Here is a 26,197-nt window from a genome sequence, read left to right as displayed (position 1 = left end):
TTCAAGACAAAGGAGTTGGAGCACACCAAAAATGCTTTTCCTCAAGGGCAAGAGCTTTGGTGCTGGGAACATTTGTTCAATCCAGCTCTAAATAAACCACAAACTGATGCATTTTATGATCGTCAAATAACAACAGGGCCCTTTATACTCTCAGAGCTCTAGATAATTTGTCAGCTCTCACTATTGAGGGCTGCACCATTCATTTCTTCATCCTCAGAGCCTGCTCAGGAGGGGACAGCACCATCATCATCCCTGTCTGGGCACAAACACTGGAACTGTAGGGTGGGATCACAATGCCATCTACCTCAGGACAGGGTCTCATCTCACAGGGTGGCAAGGACCTCTCTCCAGCAGCCCTGTTCCTCTGAAGGTCTCGTTCAAACTCAAAAGGTTTCAGTTTACCCTCTTAATAACTTCCTACAGAATGCTCGGGGAAAAGAACTAAGTAGTTTTAGGAGTAGCTTGCCCACTTTTTAAAAGGAATTATGTGATGCAGTAAAGGCCTGGACTAGCTTCTAGTCTTAAGTTCTGCGGTAGGAAATCCTCTCTCCCCAGACAACTGTTTAATAATATGCTTGCAACTGATGAAGCAGCTGGATAAAATTACCCAAGTCTTACTAACTTCTTGGATTCAGCAAGTTTTCCAGACCAGCAACCCCAAATATAAGAAATGCTCATTCCTTTTTTCATTTTTTAATCTGTTGTGTTGCAGCTTCACTAAATATCATCTTCACATGCTACAAAAGAGGTGAGGAGCTCTGTGCCAAGAGGAAATGGATATATTCACCACCATATAAGTGTGTTTGAGTCATATTTTTTTTTTTTTTATAAAACTCCATTGTCCTCAAGCTAGTGCAAGACACTGCCAGCCAGCGGGTGCTTTGCACTTTTTGGACAGAAGCAACATCCTGCTCTAACCCACCCTCTTCCTAAGACAGGTATGTACTCTGATTCAGAAAGACGGACAGCAGCTCCCTTTTTCTGGGACTAGCCTACTGAGGAGGATGGGGAAGGTCCTTCTGTCTCACCGTGCTGCCCTCCACATGGCCCGTTTCTCTGCCTCCAGCGCACGGCGCTCTGCTGGAGAAAGCTCCTTCTCCTGGCTGCTCAGGAGCTCAGGACTCTGCATCCGCAGCCGCTCTTGGTGACGCCGTTCAGCTTTGGCTGTCCTCACAGGTGCCACCGGATCTCCTGCTCCAAGATACACTGGACTCAACCTGGAGAGAGAGGGAAGCCATGAGAGAGGCTGACCTGCTCCCCCACAACTCCTTCTGCCTGTTCTTCTCAGGATAGAGGTGATGACCACCACTCCCAATCAACTGTCCTCTAACACATCCAGCTTCAAGGACAACATCTGGGAAGGTGGAAAGACACAGAACAAAAGTCGGTTACTCCTAGAAGGATGGTTCCAAGCAGTTTTCTCCTTTGCACTAAATCCTTCCTTTCACTCCCCATATCTGCGGAAAAGCAGAAGTTGTTGCTTCATCATCTGGCAGTTCTTAGGAAAGGACATTGCTGATCTACCTACCCAGACACAGAGTTGGTTCTTTGTTCTGACTTCATTCCCTCTTCCAGCGAATTCCTCTGGGAGCTGCTGTTCTCACTGGCTTCAGAGAGTCTAGAAGAAAACAAGCATGTCAGCTAATGGTACTAGAGACTGCCAAACCGGGGCAAGTGCAGAACAGATCCAAGCCCCACGAATCAACAACTAGTTCAGTTTGCAGACACGGTTTTTGACATACTTGAGGTTTTGTTCAATGGGTCTGTTTTCACTACTGCAAGTGTTTCCTTGTCAGCCTCACACATCTCAAGCTCTCTCTCCCTAACCTCAGAATTCATTTTCTCCATTCAGAGGTCAGCCATGCCCCCTGCACTCACACACACATGCTTACTGCACTGTACTTGCTGGCCAGTTCCTACACGCCTCCAGCCTTGTCCCTCCCAGCACACAGCCTGTCTGCTCCTGCTCTCCCTTCGTCAGTGCCATCTGATGAATGGTAACAAAAGGGCTTGTAAATGAATGCAAGCCCAGGGTAAGGACAAATCCCGAGCGATCCCCTGGCATTGATTCACAGGGTTGTCACTCCATGCACAATTGAGGATTTACACTCCGGTTACTGTACACACCAGCTCAGCTGAACTGCAGTTACTGTTTGCGTTCATAAGTTGTGGAACATGCAGCCACTAGCCAGTTTGACTTGGAATGAAAGATCCTACAAACCCACAGTGCCTGTTTTCCACAGGTCAGGGAGATGTGCTGTAGCACTGCTGGCAGTGAGGACGTTTATCATGAAATGAAGCCCTTACTTCTACTGTTCGAATTTATGTTGCTTTAATCCCAGTTTCTGTTCTAGTATTGAAAAAAAAAAACCACACAAATTCAATCTATCTCCCTACCTCTCTTTCATCTGAATATAAATAATACGCAAGTGACACTCTTACACCAGCAGTTGCTTATTCTTAAACAGGTAAATGCTGGTAGTTGCTGGAGGCCTGACCCTCAGAGCCTTTCCCTGATAAATCCACTGCTGTCTGGGCAATGCAATCGGACAGAGTCAAACAGAGCGCTCACTAACCCCCCAGGTTTCATTATGCAAAAGGCAGGGATAGAGAGGCCTTCACATCAAACCAAGCTGCTGGTTTACATTTGGCTGCTGCCTTTCTTTAGGTTTGAAAAGTAATGAGCTAAGGGCAGCACAGGAGGGAGGTCTAACTGTATTAATCTTGTGAGAAATTCCTCAACACAAACAAGACAGAAATAGAGAGAAACGATTCAAAATGACAGGAAGAGCATTTTCAGCTACTGCAAGATGGGCAATGAGACTGTTTGTTTCATAGACTCAGAAGAGAGTCAAACAAAGGCAAGACCAAAAGCAGTAGCTTCAGCTTAATCTACCACAGCATTATTTTTATCTGAGAACTGAGTTCTCATTCCCCAGCTGTATAGCCAAGAATAAGAAAAAAACTTCAAGGCAACCTGGAGAATAAGTCCAGGGGAACCCGGAAAAAAAGAGCCTAAGAAAGCAAAGCTGGGATAGGTTCAGCACCAGAGCCTATCCTGAGCTGGCCATCTCCACAGACTAGTGCTCTATAAACTCCAGTCCAGAACTGAAGGAGCTGTTCTGCCAAGGAGAGAGAGTTGGGAAAAACTCCATGTTGCTCATTTCTGCCTCCAAGGGGAGATGGCCAGCCCTCTTCCCCCCACATTACTCATGTTTATGCCATTCAGGAACACAGGTCTGGCACAGAGATGGCAGTCAGTCTTACCGAGCTGCTGGGGCCTGGGGGCTCCTTCCATTTAGCCTCTCAATCTTGTACTCAATTCCCTCGATGATGACACTGGACTGCAGGCTCATATCGGGTGCCTGTTTTACCATCTCATCCTCTTCTCCTTCTTCTTCCAAGAGAAGGGCACGTTTCTGCTGCAGTTTTCGGGCTGCCAGAATAACATAGGCTCATCTTAGAGTACCAAGTGCTCACTACACACCATGGGATGCAACCTCTGGGCAGGTACTTAGACTTAGTACCCCTGCAGATTTCTGCTGTTCAGAATATATAACCTCTCCACACATACACTTTTCTCCTCCACTCCATTAATGCTTCAAATATGTAATAAGTTCTGCCCCTTCCATCAATCTCTTCTTCCTTATTCACTAAACTTTTTTTCCCCCTTCTACAATTCTCTGCAGTTATAATTTCAAAGACTTTCACTTCTCAGCATTCCTGCACACTCTACAGAATAAAAGTTTCCAACAGCCCTGCATGCTGAGTTTGTTTATCCCCAAACTGGAAGTAGCAGGCAGTCCATCCTTCCCCAGGATGGAAGGCCCTAAGGATCTGCATACCTGTGCTGTGCCTGACATTCCCATCTGCCTCCTTGAAGGAATACAGCCTGGAGGGCCAGTGACAGGGCCCGACCAACAGCACTGAACCAGTGGGACTTGTCAGTCGGTCAGATACACAAGTCACAAGAGGATGAAAGACAAAAAGGGCCAGTGAGCAGGCTGTTCTCTGCAGATTCTTACAAGCACAAGGTATTCTGACCTGTCCAACAAAACTGCAAAGCAATTACACTGCTTATTCCATTCCCTTAGAAGCTTTTAGATACACAGAATGGCTAAGCTTGGAAGGGACCTCTGGAGATCATCTGGTCCAATGCCTTTGCTCAAGCAGGGACGCCTACAGCATGTTGTCCAGGACCATTTTGAGACAGCACCTTCAGCATGCAAGTACTTCAAGCCATCACCAAGCCTTATTAGCAAACACTCATTGGCTTTTGGAGCTGTTGGATGCCTGTTGTGTGCCCTCTCACTGGCCTTCCTTGGAGGAGGAATTCACTGGAATAGGCAAAATTTCCTTACACAGATTCTCACATACCTTCCTCTTCCTTCATCTTCTTCAGGTCATCCTCTCCTACCAAGGAGACGCGCTTCGGAGGCTTATCCATCTGCTGCTGCTTCACCTCGATCTCAAAATACTTCTGTCTCTCACGGAAGGAGCGCTGCTCCGGGCTGTGCAGCCCGCTCGGCCACGGCCCCTGGGACAGCCACACCAGGCACGTGTCTATGCGACCGGAGACCCACATCCCCCTCGCCACATCCCCCCCAAATGAGTGTCTCACCCCAGCCACCAGACACGTCCCCAACACCCACATGCTCTCCCTCCTCCCCAGCCATCCCTGCACGCCTATATCATGATCCCCTTTCCATGCCTGAATAGCAGGAGTCCCCATCTCATTTCCAGCTCTGCCACTCGGACTCACCTCCTGGGCACTTTTGGGTTTCTCTGTGCTGGTCTGACCAGGCAATTCCTACAGATACAGAGAAGTAGGCATGTTCTAAAAAGACAGTTTCCTTCCACCACTTTTTCTTTCTCTCTTCTGGCCCCCCACCCCTTTAAGGCTTCTCTCCCTCAGGCTGAGCACTCCAGGTGCAGCCTCTCCAGAGCTGAGCAGAAGGGCAGGATCCCCCGCCTCGACCTGCTGCCAACACTCTGCCCAATGCAGCCAAGGCCACCACTGGCCTTCCTGGCCACACAGGCACAATGATGATGCATGGTCACCTTGCTTAACATTTTCATTGCCAAAATTGACTCTGAAACCAGAATGGTATGAATAAAACTTGTGAATAGCGAAGGCCAAAGGGCAAATGCAGAGTTTACAGAATTCCCTGGAAGTTGTTTCATTCATCCCAGTCTAGTGAATGAGGACAAGCACTTTAAAAATTTAATCTACTTAAAATGGCCAAAAAAAAACCCTTCGAAATGCAGACAGAGTTGTCAGTCATTTCAATTGACCAAACCAGCTCACCAAAAGGCCACAAGGGCAGGACAAGGCAGACGGGAGCACAGGGTTACCTCAGACAGAATAAGCAGTTGTGATTGCAAAGCAACCTTAGCTCCAAGTATAATGGGACCATGAAAAGAATGAGCCTGACCTACCAACAGATAAGCAAATGTCTTGTCAATAAAGAGAAAGAGAGAGAAACAGAGAGGGGGGAAGAGAGGATGAGGGGGGGAAAGGGGGATGGGGGGAGAGGGAGAGAGAGAGAGAAAGAGAGAGAGAGAGAGAGAGAGAGAGAGAGAGAGAGAGAGAGAGAGAGAGAGAACCACAGGAGAATGACTCCCCATCAATAGGGGGTCTCGTTTGCCTTAAGATGTGCCAGAAAGAGCACTGAGAAGAAAAGGTGAGAGAAAAGCTAGCAAGGGGATCAAGAGAACAGAGAGTCTTTTCAAACACAAGCAGAAAAAAGAGACAGTGTTTTGCTTATTTAAAGTAGTAAGTGAAGTAGTGGTATGGTTGTTGATAAACATGCAGTTTCAGAGCACTCATGTAACTGGGTTGCTGCCATGGATGGAGACGAGTTCCTCAGGAAGGACAGGGAGGGAAGTTCATTCTTGCCTCCAGCTGCTTAGGGGGTTACAGAGAGCACGAGGTCAGACTCTTCTCACAGATGAGAGGCAACAGCCACATGTGGCTGCAAAGGAAATCCTGATAAAATACATGGAGAAAACTCCTCACAGGAGCAGTGATCAGACACTGAAGTGGGGTGTCCATCGAGAGCACAGAATCTCAATTTTTGGAGACATTAAAAACTCAGGTGCAACAAGCCTGAGGAATCTGATACAACTTCCAAGGCGGCCCTACTCTGCATGGAGGACTGGAGCAGATGACATCCAGCAGTCTCAACTAGCCTAAATGCTTCTGTTTAAATACTTGGAGGGGTGAGGGAGAAGACAGGATAATTCTGATTAAGTTAAAGCACAGAAGTTGACCAAAAATAAAATAAAATAAAATCCTGAGAACAATATTAGCCTGGCCTTGGAGCCAGGAGTTTCAGACAATTTCTATGTATCAGGATAGGAAGTTTATGCAAAAGAATTGTAATATCCTGAAGGACTAACAGGGACATGAAATTTTATTAGAACTTTAAATATTTATTAATAGAATTCAGCAGAGTGGCCACCTGCTACTTGAGTAGACACCCAAGTCCCCCATATGTCCCTCTCATGGCAGCTTTCTTTGGTGGAAACAAATTACTACCTCCTTCCTACACTTCTGCTTCCCTTGCTCATTCATAATGTTGCCCTGCTCCATGGCTCATGTGAAACTCCAGCCACCCTCCCCCAGTACCTGTGTCTCAAGCAGAGGATGTGACAAGGGCACTGCTGCAAAGGTCTTGTATGCCTGCTTGACGTTGAAGGGGATCTCGTCAGGAGAAGGTGGTGAAGGTGGCTTTGGCTGCAAGGACGAAGAAAAAAATGCAAAAATAACCACAGATGTCATCTAAAAGAGGACACGGGGGAAACAATACACCATCAGCCTGCAAAGTCTGAAGAATGTGCAAGGGGCAGTTCCTGCAGCCTTGTGAGGGTGCGAGCAGCCTCTCAGCAGCGCGTTGCTCCATCTGATACAGAGCAGCACACGCGTTTCCATGGAACCCACATCCATGTTTCCTTGCCTGGTAGAGGAGGAATGATAGCTCTGGTGCTACAGAGCCTCACTGATCCGACCAGAATTTTGTGGCTGACCTCCTGGTCAAGGGGACACGTTGCTGTCCACCTCCTCAAGGGTTTTTCCCAATTCAGCTACCATGTATCTGCAACCATGGACTTGGGTCTGCAACAGGGGAGCTCTTGATTCTTTACTCCGATGCCTACTTATGACTTAAATGTGAACAAGGCAGATTTAAGTTACTGCAGCATGAAAGATCACAGAAAGATAAGCTTCACATGGCCATTTCTGATACAGGGATCTTCCTCACGAGGGATCTATTGGTCTCACTGTATTTTATTTTTGAGGAGACATATTTCTGTTTATAAAACTACCAGCATATCCCTCTACATATTTCAAGTCACAGCTGCCTACACCAAAACAGCATCCCCTTCAGGGCCCTATAATCTGGAGAAAACTTACCTTTGAACTTAAAATTTCCCCTTTATAGAATTTCACTTATTCTGAGTAACATCTGATGAGGTCCAACAGGACCTTCCTACTGGACGCTCATCTGTGCTGTGCTTTTCTTCCCCTGTCTCTCCTATGATCCTCCTGCTCCACCCCATTATATCTTAGAAGAACTGGCTTCACAAAAATGCACAGTGGCAGGGGGAATTACACCATCTCCTTCCTTTCCACTACAAATCAAATCCCCTCTAGTTACTTCAGTTACTGTCTCAGCCTCTGATGACTGCAGTACTTCTTCCTGGATGAAGGCTAAATTTTGTGGCTTGATGATGTTCCCCACTGCCTAGGCTGAAGAGCAGCACATCAAGATTAAGAGATTCTAAAATATGTGAATTTTGCCCTATTATACGCATCAGATACAGCTTTTTGTCTGTTTTTGTCTACAAACTAGGTCTCTAATTTGGCACTGCATCACATAGGCATCAATAAAATGAGAAGGGCTACATTAGAGGTATACAAGCCTTCTGACATGGCATTTATAACCAAGACAAAGACTGAAATACCTGATTCTTTCTCTCCCACCAACTTATAATCCTGAACACATGAATCTTTCAAAAAAAAAAATCAATAATTTTGCAAATAACAAAACTTGATAGCAGCAGGATGGTACTGGCTTTTGCTCCAAGACGCAAGACACGAAGGTTCTGAAAGGTCTATACAGCAGAATGTAGCACCTAATCTGTAAATAAGGATATAAAACTGCAGCTGCTTGGCAGATTTCAGCCACAGCCCATCTGCAACAACATGAAGTTCCTGAGTGGACAGGCAAAGGCACTAGGCAGGCTGGTGAGGCTGAGGGCACCAGGCAGGCTGCTAGAAAACTGCAGCTGACCAGGACTCAGCATCTCAGGAGTTTGGCTTCTTCACTGAGGCATCTAGCCCGGGCCGAAGCCACGAACAGGGGCGCACGGGATCTTTATCTTACAAGGAGGTGTGTTCACAGAATCCCAGAATGGTTGAGGTTGGAAGGGACCTTTAGAGACCATCTGGTCCAACCCCCTGCTCCAGCAAGGGCACCCAGAGCATGGGGTCCTCCGGGTCCTCCCTGGCACCTCCCCCGCTCTCCATGACCTCTCAAAAATGATGGAGAGCGGCTGAGCAGTGACCCCTGCCAGTTCCCTCAGCACTCCTGGGTGCATCCCATCCAGGCCCATGGATTTATGAGTGTCCATTTTGCCTAAGTAATCCCTAACCCAATCCTCCTCGACCAGCAGAATGTCCTCCTCTCTCCTGGTTCTCTCTCTTGTCTCCAGGCTCAGTACATGGGGACTGGCCCTAGCACGGAAGACTGAGGCAACGAAGGCACTTAGTAACTTTGCCTTCTCTGCATCCTCTGCCACCAAGGCACCTTCCCCATTCAGCAGCGAACTAACATTTTCCCTAGTCTTCCTCTTGCTGCTGATGTATTTGTAGAAGCCCTTCCTGTTGCCCCTGACATCTCTTGCTAACTCTAATTCTAAATGGGCCTTGGCCTTCCTCGTTGCATCCCTGCATTCTGTGACAATGTTCCTATATTCTTCCCATGTGGCCTGGCCCTTCTTCCACATTAAATACGTGCTCTTTTTCTCATTGAGTTTACCCAACAGTTCCTTGCCCATCCATGCAGGTCTCCTGCCTGCCTTGCTTGACTTCTTTCTTATAGGAATGGGCATTCAGCCCACCTGCCAGAAAGAAAGCAGCCATGTACAGCCCAGGACACACAGACGTAGCTTAGCAAGGAGGAGGCGCAGGCCACTTACGGAGTTCTGGACACCAGCGCACGGCTCCTGCTGCTGGAAGGGGTTGGGGCTGTCCCCATCCTCCACGCTGCGCGGGGCCGTGTTGGGTCGCACTCGCGAGAGGGGCTGGATGACGCCTGGTTTGGTCTGCTCGTGCCGCCGCCGCACGGAGGGCAGGAGGGCAGGGGGAGGGAAGAGAAAGACAAGAGACATGAGCAGTTAGGGCAGCACATGGCTCTGACGTGCAAGTGAGCAAGGCAGATCCATGCACGTGAGCTCTATTCCTCACGCTGCTGACTCCATCTCCCAGCCTGGCAGTGAGAGCTACTAGAGCAAACCGCAGGCAGTGCCTCTGCTGGCAGTATTCTGGACAAGCAGAGATGCAGACTAGCTGGGGTAAAGACGGGTAAGCCCAGGACACAAGAAGCTGCTGTAACTGCAGGCAGCTGCAAGCGTCGGAGGGATATGGCACGAACATATGAACACGGTGGGGTCTGGGAGAGTTCAAGCATCATGAACAGCAGATGCGGCTGGAGGCAGCGGGGACTGGCAAAGGCCTGGGGTGCAGCTGAACTGAGCTCCGTTAAAAACACAAACACAGGCAGGAGCGAGGAGCAGGGATGAGTGCCTGAGGCTTGAGCTGGGTGCCACCACCTATGGGTGCTGTGTGCATGAACAGAACATCAGATAACAGGGAGTGGGGGGAAGGCACTGAGTGAGCCAGCAGAAACTGCGCAAGTGAAAGCTGCAAATATAGGCAGGAATAAAAGCTGCAAAACTACTCACATCAAGCTTTAAAATGAAGAAAATTGAAGGCTTAATGCATTGTACAAACTTCAGGTGGGTTAAAGAAATGAGTGCTAGAGCCAACAGTGAGGCTTGCAAGCTGGAAGCGAGCACACACCGATGAGGGAGGCAAGCTCTGAAGGCAGGGGAAGGCATAGGGGCACAACAGGAAGATCTCGTGGCCGGGGTACTTACTGATTTGTTGTCATCCTGCGATGCAATGAAATTAATGGAAGCCTAGAAACAGGAAAAAGGGTAAATGTGGAGTCCATACAGGAGCTCTCTCTCCCCTGCTCCACACAGGCAGACCACACGCAGCAGGCACAACTCTCCAAGCAACCACGGGTTCCTGCCTCACACAGGAAGCAGCAGGGAAGCGCCCCCAGCCTTCCCCTGCGCAGGGGAGCAGTGCAGAGCCCTCCCAGGTGGCAACGGATCCCGGCCTCCCGCTGTGCGCGGGGACACGGGCACGGCCACCTCCCCGCTCCCTTTTGCTGGGCCGGCCCTGGGTCGCCTCCCCTGCCCCTGCACTCACTGCCGAGCTCCAGCAAAGCGCCCACGCGCGCGGCGGGCAGCACTGGCGGTGCCATCCCGCAGGCAGCAGGAGCGGCCGCGGGCCGGGGAGCAGCACTGCACACCGGGGCACTTACAAAGCGGGTCTCCCTGCCCAGCCGGTGCACGGGCTGGGTGGCTGCCGGAGCCTGGAGAGGCGGCGCCGGGGAGCATCGTCAGGGCAGAGAACCAGAGAGAAAACGAAGAGACCAGGTTTCCCAGGAGGCTCCTCGCTGCGCGGGCCCCGCGGGGCCCCAGCGGTCCGTACGGCTCCTCGGCCCCGGCCGTGGGGACGGGCCCTCCGTGCGCTCACGCTCAGCCCCTCCGCGGACCTCCCTCCTCCACCCGCCTGCGTCGCCCGCAGCAGCGCACAGAACCCTCGACCAGGCAGGGCTTCGTCAGCGGGACAACACACCCAGTTCATACCAAAACTCCATGAGTCCTGAAATAAGCCTGTAAATGCTGTAAGGACTATGGAAACTTAAATGCATGGAGATTACTTTAAAAATAAATGGAGGTAGAGAATTAGTGATCCAATTCCTTGAGGTTTCTACTCTGAAGTAACAACTAGAAGGTCAGTCCCCTGTATCCCCAGAAAATGCATTAGCTCTAAGGCAGGTGCCCATCTTATCTCCTTCAGTGTCTGCTGTTAGACCTGTTCTATTCTATGCACAGGTCACTGTGCAGAGAAAACTAAAACTACCAAACGCCACCTTCACCTGACACGTAGGAGACTGCCATTCAAGGCCCTGATCACGAAAGTATTAAATAGCATAAAGGTGACAGAAGGCTCAGGCACAGAGCACTGTGCTCAAGATGCCAATAGCAGGCCTAAAAACACAGCATGGGGACTACAAAGCTGCTCTGAGCGCCAACGCCACTCACTTGTGGCAGTCACAGAACAAGCACAGGGAGAAGCCTATCAAAAGCGATGGACTGGATCCCAGAGAGGAGTCCCTGCAGCTCACTCAAGCGCCAGGGAAACAAGACCCAGGGGAGACGCAGGCCAGGCCAGGGCAGCGCTCCTGCGACACAAGAGGGGCTGAGCCGCTGCTCGCAGCAGCCCCGTCCCCATCCCTGCTCCCAGCCTCATGGTCCCAACCCCTGGGATGAGTGTGAACGCTCGTCCCGCTCCAGGGTGACCCGAGCCCACTCACAAGAGTCAGAGCTGGAAGGACCCAGCAGCTGGGAATGCAGGACAAGTGAGCGTGACTGTCCCTTTTGAGAGTAGTTGCAAGCCAAAAGGAATGCAACAGATACAAAATGAAAGCATACGGTACAGTTTTCAATTCGGTCTAGCTTATAATACAAAAATAATGGCATATGATGAATGTGGAAGCAAAAAACTTTAAAATTCATTTAAGAATATTTCCTTTCACAAGTCACAACAAATGTGTGAAACCTACAGATGAAAAGTGGAATCAAGTACTTTAAAGGAAAAATTCAGAGTTGATATACAGAGCAAGAATAGCTAATCAGGATAGGCAAGGCTTACAAAAAATCAGGGGTTATGCAAAACCAGAAAAATCCCCCATTTCAGAGCTAAAGCTGAACTTTAGTTGAAGAGGTTCAGGAGATACTTCTGAAGGGTAGGTTAAACCTATAACTATTTGCTGTAGGATCCTTGAATTTTCTTCAGAACAGCTGATAAACACTGCTGACAGAGTCAGAAACAGAACTTGTTTAACCTAAAAATGGGTTCCAGACCCGAAATGGATTTTGCACTTTTCTGAATCCAAATACTCCATCTCTTCTGAAGTACTAATTACCAGAATTAAACAGTCTCCCTAGGGCATCAGTGAGAACATTCTCAGAGACAACCACCATTCTGCAGGTGTTCTAGGGTACTGCTTTGCTGATAATTACATACCGATACCGACTTACTGATAATTACAGTGATAACTAAATTAACCTTCAGAGGAATAATCTCTTGATGAATTTATGACTAGCTGCTGTAAGACATTTTGAAAGGGCAGAGCTGCTCTTCTCGTTCCAGACTGGCCTCCCTCAACGCATACTCTCCTCCTTGGAGGTATTCAAATGAACAAACCATTCTCAGCTGCTTCTGGCCCTGCCGTCCTCTTGCCCACCTCCCTCTCCTTCCACGTTGCCGGTCCAGGGTGCATTCTCACCTGCTGATTACCAGGAGAATAGGGAGGTTCCCGCCTGGAATTTCCTGTCCCAGACTCGCCAGCAGGAGCCTGAAAGACAAAAGGCAAAATTAGATACTTCCTGTGCAGCAGTACCTCCCTAGCACAGACCCTGGCAGCGAGACCAGGAGACAGAAGAGCCCTGACATCCAAACGGGCCAGCTAGGGCCGCACCACAGCAAAGGAGCAAAATTAGCATTGGGCCCAAACGCAACTGCCATGGCAGAAACTTGCAAAAACCACTAGAAACAGCAAAAGAATTATATTAACTAAAAATAAGATCATATCCAAATGCCTCGCAAGGCCAACTGAATTGTGTTAAAGCCTTCTGCCTTGCAAGACATCCCTGGGAATCCTTTCCCCACAACTTCTCTTTCGTTTTTGACAGAATGGGCCTCAGCGTAGACAAACTTGTTGTAGGGACATGGAGCCCCCAAAGCCACTCCTAAATGAAAGGAGATGAGATTCCTCCCCAGCCATCCCCCTTCTCTTATGTTCTCGGCTACCTTAAAGGCAGAGAGGGATCTCATCCCTTCCATGGGACCCTCCTAGCATCAGCACTCACGTCAACAGCTATGACAAGAGAGCAGAGCCCAGCTCATTATCTAGATACAGCCTGGCCCCAGGATTGAGACGTATGATTTAAAAAGTAATTTAGAAGCCTAAAGATGAGAAAATATAATAGGGGATTTACAGAACTGTTTAAGCAATTCTAAGGCTTCAGGATTATTAATGCCACATCCATGCACTAGTATATCATCCAGCCATGTTAATTTGATTGAGGTCAGTCTTGGACACCTGCATTCCTACTGATCAAGCCCGGAGATGTGACCTGAAGTTTATATCGGAAAACATCAAGTATCTTATTTTCTCTATAACCCTATTTTTATATGCCCCTTACTAGCTTTGGAGTGACAGAGATTTTGTCTGATCTACTTGGAGGCCACCACAGCGCAGGGTGTTCTTGTTCACCTCAGCACCTCCCTTGTGCCAGCACAAGCAGGTTTGCAGTGTGCACAGAACTAATCCCAGCAAGAAAACCACGTTTTCTTCAGGGATATCAGCTCCCTAACGCCGCTGACACATGCCTGCTCCAGCCCGGGGAGAGGAACCTGCAGATAGGGCAGTCAATTCCTTTGGTGGTAACGTGGAACAAGACTGGCGTAAGATAACTACGGCACCAACGTCCAGACTGAGGATACCTGATCTGGCATAATGCCTGCCTTCAAAATCGATCGGTGCTCAGTGATCACTGCTTTTCAGGTCCATTACCAGGAACTTTAAAGCTGAATTTCTGTCACGTTCAAACAGCAGCCTTTGCATTTAAGCTATTGAGAGCTTACAGATTTTCAGCTATGCGTCTCTCTCAACTCTTAAACGCTCACACATCTGTGAAAAACAGCTTCTCACTAAAGAACTAGGCTACCAACTAAGGACTACCACCGAATGGCCTGCTCTGGTTGTGTGGGAGGAGATGTTTGTTTGCTGGGGTTTGTTCAGATTCTCTTACTTTTCACAGCTCCAAAAGGCTAAGAAGAATGGAAGGAGAGGAAAGGTTCATCTGGAACATGAGATTTTGGGGTCCAGTCTTCACTCTATTAAGGTTTGCTGCGCAACACTTAAAAAGTTAAATACGGATTTTCCAGCAAAATTTCCTCCAAACCCAAAAGCCTAGAAATGCTGAATCCTACTACTTAGAAGGATTGCACGTCCAGGGCTACAGAGGAGCTTTGTCAGCTGCCTCTTGGTTTTCTGAAGCCTAAGAACATCTTCGTTGAAGCCCCGCTCCATACGCCCGAGCCCAGCACCGCCCTGGCCAAGGCCTGCAGCTCCCTGCTCTCGGAACGGCGGCAGCCACTGCTGCTCCCGCCTGAGCCCTGCTCGCTGTGGGGACACGGGGCAGAGCAGCCCCTGCTCCCTGCCTCCCGCCACGGGCACCGGCAGAGGCATCGCGAGGACGTTAGTGGCTGGAGGAGCGCGTGGGCCGCAGCCGTCGCACAGCACAGCAATGCCAGCGGTGTGGGTTAGGCAGCAACGGCCCCGCGCAGGGGCCCACATGTGGGTTTAGCAGAGTGCAGGGGCTGCGTGGTCGCATGCTACACACGGCGTGCTGCGGGGGCCGCTTGCCTTGCAGTACGGGCTGGTCTTCACAGCACGCCCGCCCTGCCATAGCCCAGGGGCGGGCCCCCCAGGGCGGCCGGCCGCCTTCCCCCTGCGGTTGGCCACCACGAAGGGGTTCTCGCTGAAGAGGATCGGCTGGCAGTCGACCATGCACTCCTGCTCTGGCGTCTTTGGCGACGGCTCCTGGGGCAGGGGGCAACCTGTGGGGTCCTGCTCGTCGAGCAGGGGCTTTCCTGCCCCCACTCGCACCCTGCTGTGGTGTTGCGGGGTCCTGGGGGAGGCCGGCTGCACTTCCGAGCACCGGAGCCTGCGGCTCTGAGCGGCGGCTGTCCTGCGCCCCCGGCGGACACAGCGCAGCGCCGTCGCCCTCCATGCCGGAGCTGGCCCTACTGCACCAAGCAAGCTGAGAGGGAAACAGAAGGATCAGAAAGACACAGAGAGAACAGAGCAAAGAGAGGAGGGAGAAAACACAGAGCCGTTGCCTGTGCCACCAGTGATGAAGGCTGCGGAAAACCCAGTCCTGCCCTGATGCCCGCCCTGCTGCGCCTTGCCCCTGCTGCCCCGTCCCCCTCTCCTCATCCATCCCGGTCTGCGGTGCTCCTGAATGCTGCTGCCGGCACGGGAGCTGGCTGGCTGCATACACATGGGTGCTCCACGTACTTCCCGCTCTCCCACCTTCCAGCCTGCACTCGAGCAGCGCTGCCAACCCACGCCAGCACAGCCCCTCTCCCCTCCCTGCAGCAGACCCACCACAAGGCCAGTCATCGCGCCTCAGCCCAGCACGGTCCCAGCACAGCGCCGCTGCTTCCACGCAGAAAATGCCTCTTGCCTAGATCCACCTCACTGCCACCCGCTTCTACCATCTCACCCTACCATTAGCCCCATTCCCATCCATCACCCCTGCACGAGTCACTGTGCTTTTACGGCCCCACCGCATCCTCACTTGCAGCAGTGGCGAGTAACAGAGAGCTAAATAACAGCTAACGCGGCACGCAGATCCCTCTGAGCACTGGCACTGGAGCAGAACTGTACAGCTCCAGTTCCACCTTGGCTGAACTGAGCCCTCCAAGGTGAAGCACTGACCTTTCCCCTTCCAATACCACAGAAGAGAGCCTGTCACCCCAGCCAAAGCCTTCTTCAGGGAAGCAGAAATGATCGGATATCAACGTCCCAATCTTCTTCCATCCAACTGCCTGCCAGGGCGCAGGAAGATCCCTTCTACTCTGAGCACATTCTCCAACTCCCTTGTCACGACAGCACTCACAGAAATAGCTCTCACGGGCCGGGTGGGTGGGCTGGCGACTACAATGGCAGCTGGGAGGCTCCGGAATTTCTGAGGCCCTCACGCAACCTGTCAGGCTCAACCCGAGCGAAAGCAGCAGTTGCCACAGCCTTGGACTATCACATTTCTTCAGACAGTGAAGTCTGCACTACTCTTAGAAACTTTGCTAAAGTAGCTAAGTCACTTTTATATATATAAATATATATGTATATAAACACTACTGAGAGAGAGAGAGAGAGATAGAGAGAGGAAAAGACCTTCCTTTCCTGAGTGCCCTAAACCACACCAGAAGACCTCTAATGCAGAGGAAGCTTCACCAGCCAGAAGAGCAGAATGCTCTTTCAAGAGCATTGTATGTTTCAGGAAAGTAGAAGGGATGCAAAGGCGAAAACTGCCAGGAAGCCACCTCCACGGGGTGCGTTTGCTGACCTGCAGCCAGGCCATGCAGACACTGCTCCCAGTCCTGCCATTTGCCGTTGCCAAGAACACGAACACCAACCATGACCCCATATGCTTCGTAACACCAACACAGGCTGCTGTGCTCACCCAACAGGAGAAAAGAAAGGAATCCCTGCAGAGCACTGTGCAGATGGGCATGCCGCCAGCTGTGCAAGTTTGATAGGTCATGAGGAGCCTAAACACCCTGCTCTGCTCAGAGCAAAAACTCCATGCCTCAACTCAGCCTTCAGCACCGCTGCTGCGGCAGCGTATTCCAGCACCGAGGGCCCTGCTCCCTCCACTTCAGGATGGCTATTTTTATCGGACGAGCAACAATTTCTATTTTAGGTAAGGGGAAAATTTGGCAATGTCGTGTGCTCTTTTCAGCCACTCCCCAGTCCAGAAGGGAGGACAATCATGTTTTCCCCTGCATCCTCCAAGGCAAGTACAGGGCGAATGCATTTGCGGTTCTGATCCATCACTTAGGTTTGTTTCAGCCTTTGTTCTGGGGCAAATTTAAAATTTCATCAACAAATGTAGAAAAAAGAACCAGTGCCTGAAAATTACAGAGAAATAGATTCAGACTAGCAATTACAGACCGTTAATTAACAGTGACACTTTGCTGAGAGATGTAAAGTGTTCTTTCTTATAGCCCAGAAAGCAGAACAAGAGTGTAAATGCGTTGCAAAGGCCAGATGCAGTTACTGATGGGTAACGTTTTCAAGCCTGTGCAACCGAGAAAACGGAGAGATTACAAGGGCCTCTCTGTTACTATAATGGGATTATCCAGAAACGACTGTAAAGTTGGTTCTCCACTGGCGTCACGTTACTGATCTCACTGGCGTCGGTGGGAAGAGCATCCCAGTGAAGCGTTCTGTTGACACTGTTCAGGGGCAGTTTTGACCACATGCAAACACACAAGGTGCATATCACAGTAAGCCTTCGTAACCCTTGCTCACACAGGATCAACACTCCGCAATACAGAACAACCCAGGCTAAACTTAAACATTTTGTCCCCTCTTCTTTAGGCACAATTCTTCAAGAACCCTCACTGGAAACCTTATTTGCAATCTCTAGCAGAGCCACGAGCAAGGGCTGCCCTGTCGCCTCCGCAGCCACGAAGAGCAGGGATGCTGAAAGGGAAGGTGCTCCGTTCCCTGAGCACCCTCCGAGCCGGGCATCCCGCTGCTGGGCACCCCGGCTGGCCTGGCCACGCGTCGCAGCACCGCACGGGAGCCCCTTCCCCAGCGGGGTGCCGGGAGGACACTGCTCCAGCCTGGCCGGGGCCTGCGCCGGTGACGTGGGCTTTCCTCGGCAGCAAGTTGGAGGCTGAACTACCATGTGCATGGCAAGTGAAACACAGGGACATGGTTTACAGAGGAAACTAGCGGCGGAGAAAGTCACCACTTAGGACAGGAAGAAATAGGAAAAACACTGTGGGGAGAGGGCAGTAACTAGTCACCTTAATCAAAGCAGACTGTCTGAAATAGCCAATCCAATAACTGATGGACATGCTTTTTTGCTGGCCAAATGGATCCCAGTTTGAGCTTTTCAGCTGGCCAAGTGGGCTAGGTGTAGCTCTGCAAGGAAAGTAAAAACCCTGTCGTCCTTGAAGCCCTTTTCTCTTTCTGACTATTCACAGTATAAGTGACATTTTTCAACAAGAGCAATGAAAAGGCTGGACAAAGGACAGCTGGAGGAGGATGGACACGGAGACTATTTGGCCCTTCCCTTGCAATGAGACATTTATAGATGCCACCCATACAGCCAGCATTCCAGCACATGCGGCCCCACATTCCCGTCCCAGGCATTCCCAGGCTGACATGAGACCCACTGAGGCCAAAATGCTGCTCTGGATGACACAGGTTGTTCATCAGACAGGCAGCTGTTTACACGGGGCTGGTTCTCCCCTTGTTTCCAGCTAAGTTACATTAATAGCTGCTAAAAACACATTAAACTTTACTTCGGTAATATTTTTTCTGTGTGAATGGCCATCAGTTATTGTGTAAATATTCAGGAGATTAAAAAAACAGAAGCTGGAGGGTATGGAGGGGAACAGAATGGAACAAAACTGTAGGCTAAGCAGCTCTTTAATAAAAGAGAAACAGAAAAGGGAGAGGGCCAGAGGTCAGTGAGAGAACAGAAGAAGAGGAGGGAGGGCCTGTCGGGAAAGAATGAGATGGAGACAGTAAAGGCGAAAGAAATGTTCCTGAAACCATGGAACAGGAATGCCAAAAATGTCAGGCCTAGCAGCACTGGAGGAGCAAAGGGTAACAACCACTCCAGTGATGCGAAAACGGAGGGTCTTGTGGTGGCAAGATGGGAACGGGGACAAAGACCGAGGCTGAATATGAAGGAGCAGCCAGACCCCAATGCAACAGGCACAGTGCAAATGTGGGAAGGCAAAAGAATAGCAAAGGAAACAGAGATGGAGAAGGGAGGTGCCACTCTGAGCAACGCTGAACAGGCACCACTTCGCAACGGGTGCAATGTGGATTCCGTCTTTTCCAAGCGGCTGTTGTGCGTCAGGGACTGAGACGCAGACGGACAGAGGGGCAGGAATGGCCAGCCCGTATCCAGGCTAGGCTGTGGCAAGCAGCCAGTACCATTTTGCCTTTTGCAGTCCCAAAAGGATCCGGGACCTTCCCCTAATTCTTGGCATCAGTGCCTTGCACCTCTGCTCCTTTCTGAACGCTGCCCTCCCATAAATCTGCCACTCAGCCCTGTGAAGATCATCGCCCTCTTCCACGTGAGGAGCAGTCCTCCCCTGCCTCCTCTGCAGCTTCTCACAGGTGCTTCCCTCCCCTCTCCCACAGCAGCCCGTTCACACTTCTGCTCTTCGGCCTCGTTCCCAGGTAACTTCCTGTCTCAGCAGCTGCAGAGACACTTCCCCTTCTGGAATGGAGGGCCACCCGGCTCTCCGCTCTCCCCATTCGCTCACTCGAATCTGATTTTCTGTTGTGGCTGCCTTACACTTCAGATGGTGCAAGTCTGCCGCGGCTCTCCGTAAGGGCTCTCCTGCACAGAGCTTTCTGTGACCCTCTCACGAGGGCACCACAGAGCCAGGCAGGGTGACCCCCGGCTCCCCGGCAGGACCCGCACCTCGGCGGCCCCTCACTTACACTGCGGGTGACTCTCTGCAAGCCACTGGTGGGCAGAGCAGCCAGGGTCCGATAGTCCAGTCTCAGAGGTTCACTGGAGACATTCTGGAGAGCGGCAGGGGAAGCAGAAACAGACAAAAGAAAAAACACCAGGAAGAGATCAGGCCAGCAGTCAACTCAACAGAGCAATTTGAAGGAAACCACCCTCTGGGGATGGCAGCCTAGTAACAGGCAAGGCCTCATCTCCAGGCAAACTCTGTGGGAAACTCCCATGCTTGGGAAATGAACCCAGAGTGCTCAAACACAACCTTAGGAAAGGGTGTTAGACGCTTGAGAAATACGTCAGAGAAGATGCCATTTGGGGCCTGGTAAATGCATGCTGGTGCGCAGGTGCCACCTCCTGCCTCCAGCATCCATCCCATGCCTTATGGGAAGGGAAGGGAGTGTTACATCCACAGCAGCTTTCCCCACATAGCATCCAGAAAGACTTTCAGTTTGGATTTGAAGACTTGAAAGAGAGAATCTACAATTACCCTATCGTATCTCTTCCCATCCTTAAATCACATTTATCGTTCAATTTTATTTAACTTCCCATTTGAATTTGCCTCACTTTCAATTTCTAGCCTCCGTTTTCCACCATTCTTTCTACAATCACATAAAAGATTCCTTCATTGCTGATATATTTCCCTTATACCTTAAAGTCTTTTTTTTTTTTTTTTAAGTTTTGGAGAGGGAGCAGTGGGACAAGTTAAGGGGAAAGAGCACTTCTAGAGACTTCTTCAGCCTTCACCCCAGGGGAGTCTGCAGCCCTCCCGCCACGCTCCTCACCTCGGCCTCCTCCTCCAGGTGCTGGGTGGCTGCCTCCCGCTCCCTGCGCATCCACTCCTTCCGCGAGGACAGCACAGAGCCAGAGCAGCATCCAAGCAGCACGGGCAAAGAAAGATGGAGAGAGGTCAGCACCATGCTGGGCAACAACTCCAGAGGGGACGACACAGGAGAATAAACAGGCTTGGCACCAGGAAAGGGTGAGTAGAAACCCAACACATGAGGGAAAGTGGAGCAGCAATTCTTCACAGCACAAGCCAAGCTACTGCTAGGAAAGAGGACGGGAAGAGCCACGCCATCCGACACAAGCTAAGACGCCAGCAAGTGCCTCTAACACCTGACCAGGGCCAATCCTCAGGAGAAGGGGGCTTGTGTTCTCCACATGGCAATAGATGAGCCCCCACCACTGCTTATTGCTACAAAAGACGTCCTGACAGAGTACAGGTTGGGGAGGCTGGGAGGGAGCGGACAAGCAGTTCTGCATAGCACGGGCCTGGCTGTCACTAAGGCAAAAGCCTTCAACAATGACTTGCTCATGTATAGCATCCCAACCAGAATGCTGCAGACACTGGAAATGCATAAAGGCAGGGCTGGAGAACAGCCCATCAGGTCTCAAGCGTTCCGCATAGCATGGGAGCATCTCGCAGGAGTGACCAGGGAATCATTTCACGAGCGCTTTCTCCCAGCTGCAGGCTTCCTTCCAAGCCTTCCATGAGGAAGGTAAGAGCATCTGCCACTTACCCTGGGGACAGATTGCTGTGCATTGTACTGCTGTGATCTCCTGCCCTGCATTTATGTCACAGAGCAAGGGCTGTGCCCAAGCAAAACACCACTCTCCTATTGCACACTGCAATCCTCCTGGCTGCTCCCAGAGGGTCCTGCAGTCCCATGATGGAAGGATAGGAGGTGGGAAGCACTGAAGCAGTGCAGAGGGAGCTAACCACAAATAGGGATAATCACCTAGCCCTTCTCTTCAAAGGTTCTGCGCATAATCATTAGCAAGTAACCATGCCCACAGCACAGCCTCACTGCCCAGACAACAACGAGCACCGAGCACCGTGAGGAGACACAATGCTCCAGAGAATCAAAAGACCCAAAGGGACATCCCAGCTAAAGTCTAGGCTGAAGCTGGTTACGCACATTTTGGGCAACAGAACCTCAAGCTGACAGTGACCCTGCGCATGACCCTTCTTTGAAGCTCTTAAATTGAGGAGAGACAAGAGAGCCAACCAGCTCAGGTTGAGCTGAGGAGTGTTCAAAGATCATCACTGTAAATGGCTGAGCAAGGTTTTCGGTTATGACTAGTTAAAAAAAAAAAAAAAAAAGCAAAAAGACTACAGATACAGAGCTGGGATAGAAAAATGCAGAGCGATTCAGTCCATGAAGACTTGGAGTTACTAATACATGTGAATCAATGGCGTGGCAAACTTTGGAGATGTATATAGAGATCAGGACAGGAGTATTTGAAAACTTGTGAAGGATTCTTGGGCAAAACTGAACTGAACAAAAGTATGAGAGGCCCAAACAGCTAATGAAGACCAGGCGCTGAGGTGGCACTCTCTACTACATTATCAGGGCTCTCACACCTTGTCACTGGTATGAATTCAGATGTAGCCCTCCTAAGCAGTGTAAGAGATGGAATCTGTATTTCAAAGTCACGTTAAAAGGCAGCTGCAGAAAAATGTGTCTTTATTCTCTGGTCTCAGGCCATGGTCAGTGAAACAACAGGGGAGTGTGGAGCCTCCACTGCCTTCCTCTTCCAGTGCCCTAATGGGGGGCATCCAAGCCCCCGAAAAGCCTTTCAGGATACAGGCAGTTCTGGAAGGGAGTCTTCGTCTCTGCTGGTCACCAAGCTGCAAGCAGAATTCTCAACCTTTCTGAGGCTGAGGCAAACAAAATTATATTTATTCTAAGCCACATTATGGTGAGAGAAAACGCAGTATATTGGAATACAGATCTTATAGCAAGACTCAGGCTAGAGCTCCATGGTCTTGGGAAAGGACCTGCTCTTCTTGATTTGTCCAGAAGTTTCAGAAATGTTGGCAATGATGCACACACTATCTGTAAACAATTAGAGATCCTTATTAAAATCCATATCTACTAACTTAAAACTGGCAGGACTACTCTTTGCTGCAAGAGTAACAACAAAACCAGGCTTTCTCTGAAATCACAACCAACCACTGTATATTCTGGGAAAGACGGGGATGCTGGAGAGTAACACAAAAATCCTGGCAGACCCAAGAAAAGGGTCATGCAAACTGAGGAGAGCTGTGATTAGCAGGGCCTTTCTTCAAATTCAGGGCAACTTTTGAGCTGCCTGTTCTCACCTTGGCTCATAAATGCTCTGTCAGGTCATGGAGTGCTGTCTGGGGAGAACAGGTTACACACAGGACTTCCAGGCCAACGGGCCATTTTTCTCAAAGTTGCAGCTTTGAGAAAACCTTGGCCAGAAAGCAGAATCAAGTAAGAAAAAAGAAACCCTTAAGTAACAGAAGAGACCACCAAACAGGTACGGAAGAAGATATAGCTAATCCAAAAAGCAGCTAGAATAACTACAAGGTGTCCTATGGGAGAGAAGGCCCCAAGCTCCCCCATGGGAATGGCATTTTGGCTGAAGCAATTCGGTGGCATTTCCTTTAGGGCTCATAACCTTGGCAGAACTGTTCTCAAGATCACACTCCCCTACATGAAAAATCTCTCACCACTTTTTCCATTTCTTCTCTCTCCCACTGAGTTGCTTCTCTCACCATTTCCATCTCCTAGGAGAGACCAAAGTTAGAGCCACTTCACCCAGAGCTCTCTCTCCCCTTGGGGCACCTACAGCTACACAGCCATTTCGGTCACGTCCTCGTGCACTCCAGACAAAGCAACGACCTGCTGATCCCATCAGGAGGGGGAAGTCCACTACCAGAAGAGACTGGCCTACCCATCAGATTGCAGATTACACACCAAGGAATTCCCGCCAGGGAATTGCAGAGACTTTGTCCCCTCCACACCATCCTCCTGGCTGTGGCTGGAACACCCACCTTCTGCAGGATCTCCAGCTCCTCGGGGCTTAAATCCCGATCAATAGATGAGATGCTCTCAAGGCTATTCTTGCGCCCAATACCAGCAGCAAAAGGGTTTGCAATAATTCCTGGGGACATCTATAAAGCAAAAAGACAGAAAAGAGTAGCAGAGTATATGACATGCCATACAACTAATTCCATATGCTGGGCTTTCAGACACAGAGTATCAAGATGATTCTAGGCGAGACACAACCATATTGTAACTTGAAAAATAATTTCCACTGCCAGTTACACGAAGAGTTTGAGACCTATGAAGATGAATTTAAACTGACACATGTACAGAAGGGATAAGATGAGGAGGGACTGGATACATATTATAACAGAATATAAAAAGCTTACTCTCCAAGCCCTTAAAAAGCAAGCTGAGAATGTATAGCAAGCTTATCTCACTGATGGTTAGAAAACAGTTTTACAATATCCCCCCTCTGGTTAAAAACCTAGCTTTCAAAGTAAGGGTAAACACCAAGTGGAAAAAAAAAAAAAAAAAAAAAACACTTCAAAACCAATATTGGTAAAGAACAAATAGACATAAAATGCCCAGAAAAAGTTACTTTGAAGCTCCAGTTCATTTAGCATGAGACCAGACTTTAGAATATAGGACTTAAAAAACAAAACCCCCACAATCAAAACCACATTTCTTCCCACTTCCCAAAAGGTTGGAAAACGCAGCCCTCACTCTGAGGAGCTGGGTGGGATCCTGGCTCCCGGCTCAGGGTGGCCCAGGACTCTGTGCCCGCCCGTAGGCTCTCACCTCCATGGCAGCCGCGGCCTTGGGGTCGAAGCCGTCGCACACGAGCACGAGCAGCGCGTCGCCCACGGCGCGCAGGATCTGCACAGCTTCCGTGTGCGTCATGCCCAGCAAGCTCTGGTGATTCACCTCGAGGATGCGCATTCCCACCTTCAGGCGCCCGTCCCGCGCAGCAGCCCCCGAGGAGCTCACCTAGAAGGAACGGGGAGAATCAGGAGTCTGTGAGAGGAGGTGAGAAGGGAGAGCGTGAGGACCACTGGGAAAGAGGGACGAGGAGTGAAATTGTGCAAAGGAAGCAGGGAGGAAAGCCAGAGGGCACAGGACAGGGAAGGGCTGGCAAGTATTTATATACCTGGGGAGACGCAAAGAAAGGAAGGATGAATGAAGTTCTCGGAGGAAACGGGTGCAGAAGAAATTGCTTACAGGAGAGAAAAGGAATATGTGTTTGAAATGTGCTGCCCCAAGGAAAGAAACTGCTGCTGGTTGTTTGTCAGTGAAGCAGATAGAGAAAACTCACACATCTAAGGCTTGTTCTCAGAGGAAGGAAAGTACAGTAAGAGGTGTGGGGGAAGAAAGGGGGAGAGGGAGAAAGCAGTGTGGAGGAAAATACAAGCACATCATTTCTGTAGGTAAAGATGCTGCACAGACTTCTCGCTGTCTTCATGGTAGATACAGACATGACAAATCACGCATGTGCCTCATTTCTCCTTCTATTTTTCACAGAAATAGCATGAACAGAAACAGGAACTCCTGTTCTCTTTCCTCCATAAGTCAGAGAACTCACACTTGTCCCATGAATACAAACTGTCACCAGTGGAGGCAACTCCATGCAATGTGTTGGCACAGTACACGAAAGTCACATTTTGTCTTAAATAGTGCAAGCATCCCTAAGTGTGAGGAGAGAACGAGAATGCATGCTTTGTCACCAGAACAGAGGAAGAAAACAGAAAGGTTTTCCTCATTTTGCTTCTGAGGATAGCGAAAAGAGACTGCACAACTGGCAGGAAAAAAAAAAAAAAAGAAAATAGAACATGCAAGTATGAGAGTTGCTAGAGGAAAAACATGCAAGCTGCATAAGTGAGAAACAACAGAATACAGAGCTGGAAGAAGGTACTATCAGGAACTGGACAGAAACACAGGAAACAAAGAGCCTTGGGGAAAGGAACAGAATCACCTTTACTTTTTTAAAGGAAAAATGAGAAGCCTGAAACAAAATGGAAGGGACACACGTTCAGCTGGACCAACAGCCAGCTTGGGCCCGGGCACACACAGGACTGGCTGGAGGCACCAGGCACAAACAAATGGCTTCAGTTCCAAAGCCAGTCTGAAAGCTGAGCAACCAACACGACCGTGAGCCTTAATCAAGAAAACTGTGACCACGACCAGGGCTGCACGAGGGCTTTGCGGAAGGAATACATAAATGTATTGATCAAAGCCTGGAAATCTATGACAAAAGAAAATGCAAGATGTGTTTGACTGGCTGCCGAGGTGGGAAGGAGAGCGCAATGGCACACGTATTATGGGAAGGAAAGAAAGGATAACTGCAAACTGCATATTACTGGAAGAAGTGAAAATGAAAAACAAATAATAGCAAACATGAATGTTTTGCTGGGTTATGAGATTTGTTTAGGACAAAGAAAACCCACCAGATATGATGTGTATTTAACAAAGTACCTACAAAAAGAGGAGAAGAAAATGCTGCATGCACTTTCTCATCAGTTTGGGGAGGGGGGAGTAGCCATGCATGCCTGTGCAGAATTCCCTCAGGCTGTGCAGGAAAACACGGAAGTGTGTGTGGTGCATGTGCATGCAGAAGGTGGTGCCATGCAGCTCAATGGAAAAAGACCAAGTACTCACAATTCCTTTTCCAGGGAGAGCAAGTGCACAAGTGTGACAGTAGAACACCCAGAAATAATGGGAGGAGGTGAAGTTAATGCAGAAAAGTG

At 49.7% G+C, this 26,197-nt stretch overlaps 1 protein-coding gene across 2 annotated transcripts in view; it reads right to left on the bottom strand.

Moving 5' to 3' along the window:
• SCRIB (scribble planar cell polarity protein) overlaps positions 1-26,197 on the bottom strand; it is a 91,620-nt gene that overhangs the window by 11,110 nt on the left and 54,313 nt on the right. Inside the window, exons 25-39 of one of the 2 annotated variants that reach the window (XM_088540177.1) lie at positions 24,255-24,443; positions 23,462-23,581; positions 23,138-23,194; positions 20,439-20,495; positions 19,632-19,715; positions 12,651-12,719; positions 10,617-10,667; positions 10,162-10,203; positions 9,202-9,327; positions 6,632-6,739; positions 4,763-4,810; positions 4,378-4,537; positions 3,268-3,436; positions 1,529-1,618; positions 1,029-1,217 (exon numbers count right to left, since the gene is read on the bottom strand). In XM_088540177.1, coding sequence (XP_088396303.1) covers positions 1,029-1,217; positions 1,529-1,618; positions 3,268-3,436; positions 4,378-4,537; positions 4,763-4,810; positions 6,632-6,739; positions 9,202-9,327; positions 10,162-10,203; positions 10,617-10,667; positions 12,651-12,719; positions 19,632-19,715; positions 20,439-20,495; positions 23,138-23,194; positions 23,462-23,581; positions 24,255-24,443 — 1,559 coding nt within the window. The remainder of the gene's footprint in view (positions 1-1,028; positions 1,218-1,528; positions 1,619-3,267; positions 3,437-4,377; positions 4,538-4,762; positions 4,811-6,631; positions 6,740-9,201; positions 9,328-10,161; positions 10,204-10,616; positions 10,668-12,650; positions 12,720-19,631; positions 19,716-20,438; positions 20,496-23,137; positions 23,195-23,461; positions 23,582-24,254; positions 24,444-26,197) is intronic. The other variant, XM_088540176.1, reaches the window with a different exon arrangement.

Source organism: Tinamus guttatus, unplaced genomic scaffold (assembly GCF_059628265.1).
Source record: "Tinamus guttatus ecotype Peru unplaced genomic scaffold, ASM5962826v1 Tinamus_guttatus_pri_ptg000056l, whole genome shotgun sequence".
Lineage (NCBI taxonomy): Eukaryota > Metazoa > Chordata > Aves > Tinamiformes > Tinamidae > Tinamus > Tinamus guttatus.
The sequence above is the reverse complement of the archived record's forward strand: the minus strand, read 5'-3'. Positions and strand labels throughout refer to the sequence as shown.